At 38.7% G+C, this 17,235-nt stretch overlaps 1 protein-coding gene across 1 annotated transcript in view; it reads left to right on the top strand.

Moving 5' to 3' along the window:
- MANEA (mannosidase endo-alpha) overlaps positions 1-13,995 on the top strand; it is a 28,294-nt gene extending 14,299 nt beyond the window's left edge. Inside the window, 4 exon segments of the mRNA XM_072141936.1 lie at positions 543-652; positions 3,160-3,236; positions 12,645-13,249; positions 13,252-13,995. Of these exon segments, the coding sequence (XP_071998037.1) occupies positions 543-652; positions 3,160-3,236; positions 12,645-13,249; positions 13,252-13,277 (818 nt within the window). The 3' untranslated portion in view covers positions 13,278-13,995.
- The last annotated feature ends 3,240 nt before the right edge of the window (positions 13,996-17,235 follow it).

Genomic DNA, 17,235 nt, shown 5'->3' with positions numbered 1-17,235 from the left:
AATGTTTTTTATTTGTTTTGTTTTTTTTGTTTTACACATTTCGGCTGGGAAAGGGGACCTAGGAAGCCTGTTGTGGGGGCAGCTACAGGAAAGGGGACACTGGGAACGGGCAGCTAGAGGAAAGGGGACATAGGCAGCAGGGGGTGGGGAAAGGAGACATTGGAAGGGGGCAGATACAGGAAAAGGGCAAATTGGATGCAAGGGGCTGCTACAGGAGAGAGGACATTGGAAGTAGAGGGTGAGGGGCAACTACAGGAAAGAGGACAATGGAAGCAGGGAAGGCATTGAAGAGAAAAGGGGACAATATAAGTGGGCGGTGGGCGCGTCATCAGGAGATTGACTAGCTTATATTGTTCTGACATGGAGTTACGGTGGGGGGTACCAACATACATTTTTGGTTAGACACCAGACCCCACTGTTGTAGACAGAGTATTTGTAATAAGAGATCGAAATGCAAGTTGTGATTTATATAATGTGTGTGTTGTTTTTTTTAAATAAATATCAGATATTGTAAGAATTTTTTTGTTGTACCGTATGTACAGGAGTGCTATCCCTATCGTGGTATCCACCAGAAATGAGTGATGACAGTGGTGTTCCAGCTGACAATTTAGTACCAACTTTATTGGACACTGCTCATAAATATGGCCTAAAGGTAAGTGTGGGGAGCGGGGATAGATGTGCTGTTGTAACTACTAGGGGAATATGAGAATGGGCCATACACCACATGTAAGAAAGGCAATTATAAGGATTATTACATCATGTATAGTAGGTAATGATAACACAGATGAATGTCACCAGGCTGGGACCAGAAGTGACTGTATCATACAGCTGCAGGTAAAGAGAACACTCCAACAGATTAGTTATATGCTTTGATCAACAGCTTTTAAAGCTTTGCATCCATTCCCCAGAATTGGGAAGTGAATATCATCTATTAATATCTGATGTATGAGCCCACACCAGGTACATTTTAATGTAAATAGTTTGTTTTAATTTAAATGTGTGAATTCTAATATTATTGAGGATTAATATGTGTATAATAATGATGCATATGGAATATGAATCGTGGATGGAATGTAACGAAAAACAATATATGTGTTGTGAGGAGATTATAAACCCACCGGTTCATCAGTCAGACATTGTCATTGAAAAATCTATTGTTGAAAGCTTTGACGTGTCAAAATAACTGGTAGATCTCCTTTTAATATAAATGATTTATTCAAACAATTTGTCAAATTCCTGCTGAAAATATAGGACATCTACCATCAGATTACCTGATGGTTGATGCTTACTACTCGCCTCGCTGTCCCCATCGGCAGTACATTTTTGTTTTAGTATGTTTTTAGAAGTGACTCATTTAAAAGAAAACAAAGCTTTTTAAAAAATGCGGAAGAGGTGCTCCACAATTTATTCATGCCCCCTAGCCTGACTGGCACACATATACATGCTATCCCTCTGCAATTTTTGCGCTAAGCGATCGAAGCAGAGCTTAGAGAGGGAATGCTATGAACGTACATGGCGCAAGAATTTTCCGAGGGAGAGCCAGTGATGTCACCAGCTCTCTGAACTGTGTATGTGTATTGGTCGGGCAAGGGGGGCATGAATTTATTACTTGGCAGTGGAACCAAGAGGTGCTTAGGCTATTTTGCATATTTTAACCCCTTCAAGCTCTGTGACGGATATATCCGCCACAGAGCTATGAAGGGTGTATGAAGAGGGCTCACGGGCTGAGCCCTTTTCATACAGAGATGGGCTTTGCTGCATATTGCACCAATCGCAGGTGTCAACCTCTTCTTTGCCGCCGGTAAAGTCGACGGAGGCACTTAAAATGTGGCGGCGCATGGGTGCCGCCATGTTTCTTCAGATCGTCATTCCCCAAGTGACATCGGGGGCGGAGATTGGTTGCCATGACAGCCTCGGGTCTTCGTCAGACCCAAGGCTGCATGGTTTCAGGAGATTCGTTACAATGAGCCAGTGGCACATTGTAATGTATCATATGCAAGAACTCCATATACTGCAATACAGTAGTATTGCAGTATATGGTAGGAACGATCTGACTATCTAGGGTTAATGTACTCTAGAGGGTCTAAGAAATAGTGAAAAAAGTTTAAAAAATGTAAAAAATTAACAAAATATTAATTCAAATGACCCTACTTTCCCTAGAACTGGTATAAAACATAATAAACAGTAAAAATCAGAAACACAGTAGGTATCGCCACATCCCAAATGCCCGATCTATCAAAATATAAAAACGGTTATAACCGGTGGTGACCTCCGAAATGGCGCCCAAATGTCCAAAATGCGACTTATACACCTTTTTACATGACATAAAAAATGTAATAAAAAGTGATCAAAATTTTGCACAGTCCTCAAAATGGTAGCAATGAAACCATTGGTTCATTTCGCAAAAAATGACACCTCACACAGCTCTGTACACCAAAGTATGAAAAAGTTATTAGCGTCAGATGGCAATTTTTTTCCCCTTATTCGTACACATTCGTTTAATTTTTGAAAATGTATTTAAACGCAATAAAACCTGTATAAATTTTGTATCACCGCGATCGTACTAAACCAAAGAATAAAGCAGAGATGTTATTTGGAGCGCAGAGTGAAAGTCGTAAAAACTGAGCCCACAAGAACGTGACACACATTTGGGTTTTTTTTTACATTTATTCCACATTTGGAATTTTTTTCTTGCTTCCCATTACACGGCATGTAATAAAAAAAACATCACGGGAAAGTAGGATTTGTTACGCACAAAATAAGCCCTCACACAGGTCTGTACATGGAAAATTGAAAAAGTTAGGGATTTTTGAAGGTGGTGAGTGAGAAATGAGCAAAAAAAACCTGCGTCCTTAAGAGGTTAAAAACTTTTTTTCTTCTAAATGTGACGCTTCAAAAACATGCTAAAAGAACTGCGTATAGATGGGGAGGTGAGTAGTAAGCGTCTACCATCAGGTAATCAGTTTGCTGTTACTATGCATCATATCTGTTGTATTCACTTAATTTTCTATTCTCTGGCTCTCGAAAACCAGGTCAAGTTGCCATCTTTAGGGTGCATGGTACACAGGAACGGAGAGTAGGAATAAAATCTGTCATGAAACCTTTGTTTATTTTTTCAATTTATGATTTTTTGCATCTTAATATAGATTTCCTCTATAGGTTACATTTCACATTGAGCCCTACAGAAATCGAGATGACCGCAGTTTACATAATGATGTGATATATATCATTGACAAGTAAGTTGTTGGTTTTTGGGTTTTTTTATGTCCTAAATATTTGTTTTGTTATTTAATTCCCTGTTTTCACATGGAAGAATTTAAAACCAGAATAGTTCAGTTACCCTTACTCTCCCATTAAATGGACAGTGTAACGCTGGTATGGCCTGAGCTGTCAATACAGTGTTGTCATTGTTCTCTGCAAAGTCAAGCCCAGTACTGTTGATCAAAAATGTATACTGTACATCCCCCTAAATTGTACCTGTGTATATTGTTCAGTGCCATAAACAACCCCTTGTCTCCGCTCATTCAATGAATTTATTTATTTTACAAAGGGCTTTAATGTGCAAAAGAAATACAATAGTACTTTATTGATCCCCTGGTGGGAAATTATTTTTGTACATAGTGTCCGAGCAATTGGCACACACAGATAAAGGCTTAAGTTACATACGTACACTATGAGAGGCACGTTCTTGCATATCGCTAGTTTCTTGGTCACATGCAAATATAGTTAATGCACAATACTAGTTAGCATAATCACATGAGATTACATAGAGGGAAAAGACTACAATTCGAAATTACACTATTGACAATAACAAATACAAACAGGCTCCACACACAGGGGTTACTACAGTAGGGGTGCTAATGTGCAGCCAATGGTGTTGTGGTGAAACAGTGATGTGCTGCTGTTGGCTTGACAGAAGAGATACTGTCAATAGCTCCACTTTTGACAAGTTTTGGCGCTTAAGCTGTGTGGTGCTAGTTACCACTAGAGCCTTGTTACAGTGTTCCTCCTGACTTCCACCAAGGCACTGGTTGTAATCACTTCCATATCAGGTGCTCCAACGACGCCATAACTGGTGCTCTTGGCTGCCAGGTTCTGGTTTTGGCACCCTGTTGCACTCGCCCATGCGTCATGGAGCTGATGATCAGCTTGGGAACGCTTCCTGGCATGTGCGGGGTGTATCAACCATTGCTGGGGCCTAGTCTGCCGAAGGTTTAGCCTTGCTTTCGGGTCCCCCAGTGGGGTCCCCAAAATGTGCTGGGATGCGGGGGTGAGGAAACCTAACTACCAAGGCTGATGTGGCCAGTGGGCTCCATGATCTTTCTCACAGGATGCCGCGGGAGTGGAGGCCTGAGGTGTGCACTGTGGCCGAGGCGGGACACCCACTGCGACCTATAGCAGGCTCTTCCCATGTGCTGCTGGGCAAATCTTCGAGGGTCTCTTGGCTCTGCGTCCGGAGTCAATGCTGAAGTGGTGCGATGGTAAGTGTGGGCAGAGACCACTTAAATGACCATACAAACTAAAGATAAAAAAGATGGGGGCGAATCCTGAACTGCTGCCATCTTAGGAAATAAAAATTATAGATTTATTATTAATAATCATTAATTTTTCCACAAAAACTGCACTTTTCAATACTAAGAGACTTGACATTCCAGATCTTTTTGCGGATGGTTATATCATTATATATATTTATTATTTTACAGGGTGTAACAAAGAGGTTGGGAATAAAAAACTAAAAATATATTTAAATTCTTAAACGGGAATCCATTTTTACAGATTTCCCAGGAAAAATGGGAAAAAACATTGATTAAATCTACTATTAATATGATTTTCATTGACAGTTGGAGCTCTAATCACTGAAAATTGAGTAAAAAAATGTAAAAAAAAAATGGGAATATCTACAGCAATACACATTGAATCGAAAAACAATACAAAATGTGACAAATATTTCTTAAAAATCTATCCAGGGATCCTAAAGTTAACACTTTATTCCTACACCCATGGGAATTGTTTTTTTTCCTCTTATGAGGAAACTTCAGCGTAATCCAGGAACAACATGGATGTAGTAGCTTTCTGTTCTCTTCAGGATGCTGGTTTAACCCGAGTCCCCTTGCCTCTCACACATTGGATAGCTTGATTTGATGTACGTCTCTTTCCCTCTGAATATGGGTTTTCTCGTTGCCTACAAAGTTTTCAAATTTCATATTCTCTAAGTGCTCAAATTTGTTAACATTGGATAGCTTTTAGAAAAATATTGTGTACTTCTATTTTTAGATTTTGGATCTGATTTGTATTTATCATGTTACACACAGGGTGGAGGACACTTGTTGCGAAAGTGCTCCTATTCTCTGATTTGAGCTACATCTTTTTTAATTTTGGTGACAGACGGCCCCATACTTGGCATAAATCGAAATGCATGCTACACCATTGAAAAAGGGGAGATTACGAGATAAGGGGAGATTACCACCGGGAGGCTCACTAATCACTGCCTGTTGTGCAGCCTAGGGTGAGGCTCTGTTCAGCTCTAGATCTTTAAGAGCTTGGTGATGTCTCTGGGTCTCAGGAAGAGAAATAAGAGGGAAGGATTATCTAGCGCTGGAGGCGTGCATAATTAGGAGAGGGGAGCACCCAGCACCTCGTATGATTGGGCAGGAGCACCTGATGAGAATTGGCAAAATTCTAAAAGCAGCTATTTAGCTAAATCTCTGGAGTTTATAGTTAAGCTAATATCCTTTCTCAGCATGCCTGCAGCTAGCTAGAGGTATATGTGGTTTCAAAAGCAGTTTTGTACATGAAAGATTTCCTCTAGCAGTTGAAAAGTATGGGAAATAAGCCTTGTGTTTATACATGAAAAAAATGGAAATTTGGCAAAAATTTGGCCAAAAATTGTTTTTCAAAATTCTATCATTTATGTTTTCCAGGCAGGTATACCAGAAAAATAACTTGATAACTAACATTTGCCTAATGTCTGCTTTATGTTGGCATGGTTTTCGCATTCCTCTCCTTTCTGTAGTATTTTAAAGCGGTTGGCCACTCTTTACCATAAATTTCCCAAGTGCCTTTACTGCCTTAATAATATTTCCTGAATGCTCACCAATTGATTCATCATCCCTTATGACTCTCTGCACTCTGCATAAACATGTAAACAAAGATCCTACACTAATAAATAGGAGGGGACTTCAGCAGGAGATTATGACTACCAACTGAAGTTTGTCAGTGAAACGGACAGAGAAGAAAAAGACGCACTGGAGGCTACGATGACAGATGTCCTGAGGGAGTTAGATACAAGAAGTTGTGTAAAGATGCAAAGTGCAGAATGTGGATAACAGGGAACGGCTGAAGCTCTCACAGGAGGCAAAGACACAAGTACGTGACCTGTGGCCTTAGACAGACCTGTCTAATGGAACAGTTAATTGAAAAGTGGCCAACCCCTTTAAGAGTCTCATAACTTTTATTTGCGATTTTCATGAATATTGCCAAAACCCAAGTTTTGAGGGACCTGCTCCGCTTTTGAGCGACTTTTATGGGAATTTAGGCATCTCAATTAACCCATTATAGAAACTAGATCCCAGTTTTAGGAATTTTTTTTACCCTTTGTTTCACAGGGGTTAAAACAAAATGGAGGTGTCTAGAACCTGTTATTCTCATATATACACTCATCGGCCACTTTATTGGGTACGCCATGCTAGTAACGGGTTAGACCCCCTTTTGCCTTCAGAACTGCCTCAATTCTTCGTGGCATAGATTCAACAAGGTGCTGATAGCAATTCTCAGAGATTTTGGTCCATATTAACATGATGGCATCACACAGTTGCCGCAGATTTGTCGGCTGCGAATCTCCCGTTCCACCACATCCCAAAGATGCTCTATTGGATTGAGATCTGGTGACTGTGGAGGCCATTTGAGTACAGTGAACTCATTGTCATGTTCAAGAAACCAGTCTGAGATGATTCCAGCTTTATGACATGGCGCATTATCCTGCTGAAAGTAGCCATCAGATGTTGGGTACATTGTGGTCATAAAGGGATGGACATGGTCAGCAACAATACTCAGGTAGGCTGTGGCATTGCAATGATGCTCAATTGGTACCAAGGGGCCAAAAGAGTGCCAAGAAAATATTCCCCACAACATGACACCACCACCACCAGCCTGAACCGTTGATACAAGGCAGGAGGGATCCATGCTTTCATGTTGTTGACGCCAAATTCTGACCCTACCATCCGAATGTCGCAGCAGAAATCGAAACTCATCAGACCAAGCAACATTTTTCCAATCTTCTACTGTCCAATTTCGATGAGCTTGTGCAAATTGTAGCCTCAGTTTCCTGTTCTTAGCTGAAAGGAGTGGCACCCGGTGTGGTCTTCTGCTGCTGTAGCCCATCTGCCTCAAAGTTCGATATACTGTGCATTCAGAGATGCTCTTCTGCCTACCTTAGTTGTAACGGGTTGCGATTTGAGTCACTGTTGCCTTTCTATCAGCTCGAACCAGTCTGCCCATTCTCCTCTGACCTCTGGCATCAACAAGGCATTTCCGCCCACAGAACTGCCGTTCACTGGATGTTTTTTCTTTTTCGGACCATTCTCTGTAAACCCTAGAGATGGTTGTGCGTGAAAATCCCAGTAGATCAGCAGTTTCTGAAATACTCAGACCAGCCCTTCTGGCACCAACAACCATGCCACATTCAAAGGCACTCAAATCACCTTTCTTCCCCATACTGATGCTCGGTTTGAACTGCAGGAGATTGTCTTGACCATGTCTACATGCCTAAATGCACGCCGCCATGTGATTGGCTGATTAGAAATTAAGTGTTAACGAGCAGTTGGACAGGTGTACCTAATAAAGTGGCCGGTGAGTGTAATTATATATATTATATATTTTTTTTTTTTTAATTTGGCTAAATGACTGAGTTTTTCAGAAAATGTACACATCCATAATAGGTTGTAAAGTACTTTTCTGCTTTGCTGTACTATTACACCATGTGTTAGGAAGGTTTGAGGAAATCTACACTCAAAATCCATCATGATAAACCAGGGACCCTTTCTCATAGATCCAGGAACTGTGACTGCGGTAATCTTTTTATATTTGTTATATGTGGTCTCCTTCCTTCTAAACTCGACTGTTAAAATTATGCTAATGTGCCAAAATGACTACGGGGATGTAACAAAAGCCCTTTCCGTGTTTCAGCTGTTACACTGTCTCGCCCTCCCAACAGCCTCTGAATCTGCAAAATGGAGGCTCTACAACCCCCAGAGCCCTTCTGTTTTATTAGAATAATTTTACAATATGATTTTAGAAGGAAGGGGGTCATGGAAAACAAATATAAGATGATTGCCACGGCCACAGTGCTGGATCTATGAGTAGAAGTTTGTTAGCATATAGCTCGCATTCGGCTCCCGTTTCTGGATTTTTCACTTTTTTGTTAATTTTGATTTAAAAAACAAGTAAAAATAAACTATAATTAAAATCACAGTAAAAATGTATTATTATTTAGGAGACGCGTTTCGTACCCGTACCGGGTACATCATCATTCCATATTCTCATGTTTCTTTGATAGAGGTATATGGGGACTTTTTTGCGTGGAGAAGCTAAGATTTTGCTGCCCATTTATGACGATATGTGACATTTTAGTTGTTTTTACCAAATTTACACAATAATACAAAAAAGAATATATAATATATAATCTAATACATTACTCTCCTGTTTTTTTTATTATTATTCTCCTAAATAATAATACATTTTTACTGTGACTTTAATTATAGTTTATTTTTACTTCTTTTTGAATCATAAATAATAAAGTGAAAATCCAGAATTTTTCTAACACGAGCTATATGTTCACAAACTTCAATCAGCAACATACCCACTGGTCGGGAGACTGTGGGTCCACCAAGGGCAGCCCTGTGGATTTGGTCCACAAAAGCACTACAAGTTGGTTGTGGCTTATGACACAACCTCTCAAGATGAGCACTGTGTTGTAATTATCCACTGGAGATTGGTCTTACTTAACCTGCGACACTATATTTGTGCTTTCCACCTTTTTTTCTGGATCTATGAGTAAGTGTCCCTGGTTTATTATGCTTCTTTATGATGGTAGATTTCCTTTAATATCTTGGTGGATTTCTTCTTTAAAGGGGTATTCTCATCTGGGCATTCACATTCAGTTTCATTAATCTGCCATATATAAACATTTCTTCAATTAGATGTTATTAAAAAAATGTTCCTGTGTGAAGATAATTTCTCATAAATGTAGCCATGTTGTCCCTTAGAAACGAGATGGCTTCCTCGGATACGACCACCTCACATTTAGGCAGCAGTGGCCAGACATGTGCTATTGAGCCCTGCCTGACCTCCTGAATTCAGCGATCATTACCACAGGACTGCTGTGGGACATACATTAACTGCCGTACACTTCCTACATAAAAACTTTTTGTTTATTTGTGCAGTCCCTCCAGCAGAGGTGGTTGTATCTAGGGACACAGTCTTGTTTCCAAGGGACCATACGACTACATTTATGGGAAATTCTCTTCACACGGGAACATTTTTTTTAATAACATCTAATTGAAGAAATGCTTATATATGGCAGATTAATGAAACATAATGGGGCAGATTTATCAAGATGTCTGAAAGTCAGAATATTTCTAGATGCCCATGGCAACCAATCGCAGCTCTCCTTTGAAATATTCATGAGCACTGGTAAAATGAAAGCTGAGCTGCAATTGGTTGCCATGGGCGACTAGAAATATTCTGACTTTCAGGCATTTGATAAATCTGCCCCAAAGTGAATGCCCAGATGAGAATACCCCTTTAAGCTCTGTATTTCAAGGATAAGGGTGTGTTTTTGTGTGGGTGTTTTTTTCTCCCAATATAGGTCCCTAGTAGGTGGGAAAACAATTACACTATACAGGCAGTCCCCGGGTTACGTACAAGATAGGTTCCATAGTTTGTTCTTGAATTTGTATGCAAGTAGAAACTGTATCCTTCATAATTGTAGTTCCAAACAACAAAAATGTTTTGCTCCAGTGACAATTGTAATTTCAAAATTTTTTGCTGTAAATGGACCGAGGATAATCAATAAAGCTTCATTACAGACACTTTACAGCTTATCATTGCAGCCCGGGACTAAAGTACAGCATCCAGAGAGCTTCTCCAGAGGTCACAGTGGGAAGAGGGGTTCGTCTTTATCTAGTGGTCGTCTGTGAAGTGCCCTTAATTAGGGGACCGCCTGTATATAAAATGCACTATAGCATATTTGTAGTTAGTATAGGACCTCCCTGGGACCTATATTTAAAAAACAAAATGGATCCTGGACAACCCCTTTAATTATTTCTGTACAGATTAGATGTAGACTGACTGAAACCACCTATTTTGACAGATAAAATGTCCAGCCCCTACTATGTTATTCATTTAGAACATTTCCATATTTGCAATGCTCAGTATCCAAGTGGGAGGGATTGAATACGATATTTAGGACTAAAATGTATTTCTATTTTGTCTTAAGTAAAAGCTTCGATGTGTGAGTGAAGGATTATGGGAGCTATAGGAGTTAAATGTGTGATGTGATAATGATAACTCTACTGCAAGATCTTCATTGAAGGCAATGAGGTGTGAACAGAGATGAGCAGTGATGTAGATGAATTGTTCAAGCACGGAGCTTAAGCAAAGCTGACAGACTTCCTAACTTTATGTAGTAACTAAATAAGTTGCTAAGACCCAAAAGAACTTCCCATTAACAGATGACAGAAAAGTCAAGTGACACTAATGATTGTTATTTCATACCTTTATCCAGACAGCCGCACACGCCTTCACATCATGTGGCACTAGTTTTATCTTACATGAAATGGTTTATGTTTGACTATACAGCCAGACGCTGACAACTGTAAAGTTCTTTCCTTTATGTTGGAGATGTGTGAGAGCCTGTAGTTGGAAAACAACAGGATTACACAGATGTCTAATCCCTAAATGTGTCATTATGAAATAATGCAAAATTTCTTCATAAGAAATATGGGGATGTCCTATTTAAAGGAAATCTATCAGGTAGCCCCCCAAACCAAAAGTACCTTCTTGTAGCCTGTTACATCATAAACCCAGCCATGGCCGTTTTGACCCATTCTCCAAATAGGCAAATTAGTCTGAAATTCTTTGGGGGGCTTTGCAAGAGACCCACCAGCTCCAGGACATAATCAACACACTCAGCCACAATTGAGCTAATCTCTGTGCTTTATTGGCACCTCCTTCTCATGCCAAAGTCACTTCTCTGCTTGAGATCTTGCTCCTCCGCAAGAAGGTAGTTTTGGTTTGGATGGCTTGTTTGGCACTGTAGACCTTCCATTAATATTAAAGGGGTATTCCCACTTCAGTAAATTAAATGTTTGTATCTTGAAAAATTCTACAATTTTCCAATTCTTTATCAACTCCTCACGGTTTTTGCATCTCTGCTTGCTGTCCTTAGAATGCCTCATTGTTTACTACCAGTGGACAGAAATCTGACCATAGTCACGCGGATACACAACTCGTTAGTATCAGAGAGAGTAATCAGAGCTGTGTGCTATAACGAGCTGTGCACCTGCAAGACAGATTTCTTTCTACTGGAAATAAAGAAGCTTTTTACAGCAAGCAGAGATCTAAAAGACAGTGAGGAATTCACCCTTTCATGATCAATGTTCATTGGTGCCTGCTTTGCACTTCTTTGAATGACGATTTCTCTGGAAAAGCTTTGCATATCCTAACAATTTTACTTAGTTTAACTAATTTGTGAGACTTTAACTTGATAGGATAAATTTATCAATTATTTTTTTTCTTTATAAAATTTGCCAATAATTGACTACAAATGGGAAAAAATAAGCTTTTTTGTAATTTTTCCAAATTTTTTTTTTTAAATATGTGGTAACTTTTGCCAAAATATGTTCTAAATATGTACAGCATTATTCCATCACCCTTTCCAAGGTTCAGCTACAGATGCAGAGGGTGCATGTACTTCCTGCAGCTTCTCCTACATTCTGCCTTCAGCTGTCAGGCTGGAGGGGGTACACTTAAAACACCTGTATTTCCTGAACCCTGGCACCTAGAAACACAATTCTAGTGTCATCTTTCTCCTCTTTAATTTGGATGCTTAATAGAACTGGAGATATTCATTCTTAAAGTTGCAGTCGGGAATAGAAGCTGCACATTAAAAATCTTTTTTTTTAGTACAACTTTAAGGATGAATATATCCTGTCCTTTGAAGCATCAGTACACATTCCATACATTCTGGTTAAAATGACATAAATTATGTTTCTATGTGCCAGGGTTCAGCAGATATGGCTTGATATGTTTGAAGTTGGGCACTGTCAAGACGTTTATAGATGTCCTTTCTGCAAGGGGCATGTGCAAAAAGGACGTATATAGATGGCAGTAGTGAAGCGGTTAATACAGAAAGTATGTTGGAAATTTGTAAAACTTTTCATTATTCAAGCAATATTAATTACTTGTTCAAATAGGAATTCCCATTTTAACATTAAAATATCTATGAATACCTGATCTTTGCCTAAAACTAATGATAATCCAGGAAACCAGTATGCATACATTTTAAATTTAGTGTTTGTCTAGATATTTAATACATTTTCATGTTTTTTTTAATGCCTGTAAATTTGCTTGTATTTATATTGTAGATATGGCGACCACCCAGCATTTTACAGACATAAGACAAGAACTGGAAGAAGTCTTCCAATGTTTTACATTTATGATTCCTATATAACGCCTTCTGATTCGTGGTCTAAGCTCTTAACAGCTTCTGGTTCCCACAGCATTCGGAATACCAAATATGATGGCATTTTTGTGGCTTTGCTTGTCGAGGAAAAACATAAGTTCAGTATTCAAAATGGTGGTTTTGATGGAATTTACACTTATTTTGCCACAAATGGTTTTACATATGGTTCCTCACACCAACACTGGCAGAGTTTGAAAGATTTTTGTGATTCCAACAATATGATATTTATTCCAAGTGTTGGACCAGGATACATAGACACAAGCATCCGTCCTTGGAACTTCAAAAATACGAGGAATAGAATCAATGGAAAATATTATGAGACTGCTCTAAATGCAGCATTGCTGGTACGTCCCAGCATTATCTCCATCACATCATTCAATGAATGGCATGAAGGAACTCAGATTGAAACGGCTGTGCCGAAGAAGACCGCTCAGATGAAGTATGAGGACTATTTACCAAATAAGCCTAATGTTTACCTGGAGATCACTCGAAAGTGGTCAGAAAAACTTATGAAAAAGAACAATGGCTTGTTTAATAGTTAAGGGTTTATGTACCCAATCAACTGGTAGTTAATTGCTGAAAAAATGTCATACACTGGAATTTCAGCTTTATTTCAACATTGTATATGTTGAAATAAGTTTTGTATATAGTTTTGGTAGCCAAAACCAGGATTGGGTTAAAGAAAAGAGAACAGTTTTTAACTACACGTATATTTGCCTTTATAACCCAGTGCTGATTTTGGCTTTAGAAATTCCATAAAATACCTGGATATGGAAACTTGGCTTTAAAGTTTACTATTATGTTTCTATTTGTAAGAGTCTTTTTGAAATCTAGACCATGACACGTGGTGATATCCAGGGACTGCAGTATGGTGGAAAAATCCTGACATGCTGATGCTGTGCTGTTGGGGTGTTAGGAGTTAAAGAGGAACTAGGGGAGACACTGAATGGAATAATGAGGAGCCTTCTAACCTTTTTTTTTTTTTTTTTTTTTTTAGAGTTTTATACTCATGCAGAAAACATATTAGAAAACTAAGTTATGATCTTAGAGGGAAGCATTTTTTCATATAGACTCTTCCATATCAGTTGCATATGTGTTTTGTCTGTAGATGTCTGCATACATAACCTGTACATACAGAGTTGACGGTAGGCAAAAAAAATCCATACATCAAAGTAAAAATTTTACAGCTGTCTGAATTTTTTTTCTCAAAGATGAACAATTTTTATATGTAATAAAGCATAACTCAAATAACATACATTTGTGATTTCCTTGATTGTACTGACCCAAACCATGTATCATTTGGACCACAAAATGAAAGATGTAAGTATAAAGAATTATTAACCCCTTAATGACCGCCCTATCGGGATTCTACGGCGGTCATTAAGGGTACTTCTTCTGATGCGACGCCTTTCTACGGCGGCGCATCAGAAGAAGATTTCGGGACATCGGGTTATTATAGTGCCGGTGTCGGGCTGTGATATTACAGCCCAGACCCGGCACTAACACCCGGGATCGGAAAAACTCCGATCCCGGGTGTTTAACCCCTTGCACGCCGCGGTCAAGCATGACCGCGGCGTGCAAGTGTGTCCCCCGTGGATCGGACCCCCCCGGTGTGCTTACCGGGGGATCCGATCCCTCCTGCCGCTGCCCCGGGTTCCGACGAGTGACCCGGGGCTGTCGGCTCCTCTTCTCACCGGGTCCTGCCTTCCTGGCAGGACCCGGCTGTAAGTAACTGAGCATGCGCGGCATGCTCAGTTACTTACACTATACACTGCAATACAAGTGTATTGCAGTGTAAAGGCTTGAATAAGCGATCGGATGATCGCTTATTCAAGCCAAGAAGTAGAAAATGTAAAAAAGTAAAAAAAAAAAAATTAAATCTTTTTATAATATAATTAAATAAATAAATAAAATAAAAGTCCCATAATCTCCCCAGTAACACATAAAATGCAAATAAAGTATATAAAACACAAAACACGTACATATTTGGTATCACCGCGTCCGTATTAATCTGTACAATAAATCTAAATCAATATTGAACCCGCTCGGTGAACTACGTAAAAAAAAAACTCGAAAAACTTCCCATAATATACAATTTTTCATCAAACACCATCACAAAAAATGTTCTAAAAAGTGATCAAAAAAAGTTACGGTACCTAATATGATACGACTGAAAAGAACAACTGTTTTCGCAAAAAATAAGCCCTCAACCAGATCTGACAACAGAAAAATACAGAAGTTATGGCCCTGAAAAGTTGTCAATAGTAAAAACAATGCGATTTTCTCCAATATTGGTTTTGCTCAGGAAAATTGAGCAAAATAAGAAAAACTATATAAATGAGGTATCACCGCGTCCGTATTAATCTGTACAATATATCTAAATCAATATTGAACCCGCTCGGTGAACTACGTAAAAAAAAAACTCGAAAAACTTCCCATAATATACAATTTTTCATCAAACACCATCACAAAAAATGTTCTAAAAAGTGATCAAAAAAAGTTACGGTACCTAATATGATACGACTGAAAAGAACAACTGTTTTCGCAAAAAATAAGCCCTCAACCAGATCTGACAACAGAAAAATACAGAAGTTATGGCCCTGAAAACTTGTCAATAGTAAAAACAATGCGATTTTCTCCAATATTGGTTTTGCTCAGGAAAATTGAGCAAAATAAGAAAAACTATATAAATGAGGTATCACCGCGTCCGTATTAATCTGTACAATATATCTAAATCAATATTGAACCCGCTCGGTGAACTACGTAAAAAAAAACTCGAAAAACTTCCCATAATATACAATTTTTCATCAAACACCATCACAAAAAATGTTCTAAAAAGTGATCAAAAAAAGTTACGGTACCTAATATGATACGACTGAAAAGAACAACTGTTTTCGCAAAAAATAAGCCCTCAACCAGATCTGACAACAGAAAAATACAGAAGTTATCGCCCTGAAAACTTGTCAATAGTAAAAACAATGCGATTTTCTCCAATATTGGTTTTGCTCAGGAAAATTGAGCAAAATAAGAAAAACTATATAAATAAGGTATCACCGCAATCGTAGTGAACCAGAGAATAAAGATAAAATATTATTTTTACGTTACGGTGAGCGGGGGGGGGGGGATGCTCACAATCCAAAATAAAAATTGATGATTTTGTTTGTGTCCCCCTTGAAATAGTTAATAAAATCTCATGAATAAGCTTTAGACTCCCAAAATAAATTATTTATACATTGTATCTCATCCCATAAAAAATAAGCCCTCATATGATCGCATTATCAAAAAAAATAAAAATTTATAGGTCGTACAATGTGACAATACAAATCTGCTGTGGACGGCGCCTCCATTCATTCTATGCTCGGCCGTGCGCCCGTACAGCAGTTTACCACCACATATGGGGTATCAGTAAACTCGGGAGGAATTGGGCATCAAGCGTTGCAGTGCGTTTCATCATTTAATTTATTCTGAAAATGTCAGTTTTGGCCTAAATGAATGTATTTCCAAAAAAATTCCATAGTTTCTAAATCGCAGGTCCATATTTTTTAACCCATGTGAAACACTTAAAGGGTTAATGAACTTAATAGAAGTTGTTTTACATATGTTGAGGGGTGAAGTTTCTATAGTGGGGTAATTTATGAGGTTTTACTATTATTTAGGCCTTACAAAGTCACTTGAAAGCTGAGTTGTCCCTCAAAATGTGAGTTATGGCAATTTTCATGAAAATAAGAAAAATCGCACCTAAAGTTCTGCACCTCATAACATCCTAGAAAAATGACCGGAAGCATAAAATATCATCCCAACATAAAGCAGATATTCTGTAAATGTTAATTATCAAACTTTTTGGGTAGTTTTACTTCCTGTCTGGAAACCAGAACATTTCAAACTTGGAAAATGAAGAATTTTTACAAACTTTTGCCAAATTTTCACTTTTTTTCAGAACGAAACGCAAAACTTATCACTTAAATTTTATAACTAACATGAAGTACAATGTGTCACGAGAAAACATTCTCAAAATCACCAGGATATGTTAAAGCGTTCCGAAGTTATAACCAATTATCGTGAGACATGTCAGATTTGAAAAATCGAGTCTGGTCATTGAGCTGAAAACTAGTGTCGGTGATAAGGGGTTAAAGGGAATCTACCAGGAACATTTACTGTGTATATTTTCTTATATTTGTTATTCGTGGCCTCCTTCCTTCTAAAATTACCACCAGCCATAAGGCCCTTTTTTAAAAGCAGTACAACTTGTATCTAGATGAAGGGGCAGCTTCAGGGGTGCAGTCACCTGTTGCAAAACAATACCTGACACTTAAAAATAATGTGTCTCAACACCTAATGACAGCATGGGTGTGAGATGCTACACGGAAAACCCACTTACTAAAAATATAACCTGGTATATATTACTAACGGATGGGGCTGAGGAGGTGCCATTCTATAGCCTACCTCAAGCAGCAGAGCAGAGGTTGACCTACCAGAGTTGCTCTTTGTTTGGG

This window comes from Engystomops pustulosus, chromosome 3 (assembly GCF_040894005.1).
Source record: "Engystomops pustulosus chromosome 3, aEngPut4.maternal, whole genome shotgun sequence".
Classification (NCBI taxonomy): Eukaryota; Metazoa; Chordata; class Amphibia; order Anura; family Leptodactylidae; genus Engystomops; species Engystomops pustulosus.
Note: the sequence above shows the minus strand (reverse complement) of the source record. Positions and strands in the feature narration are given on the sequence as shown.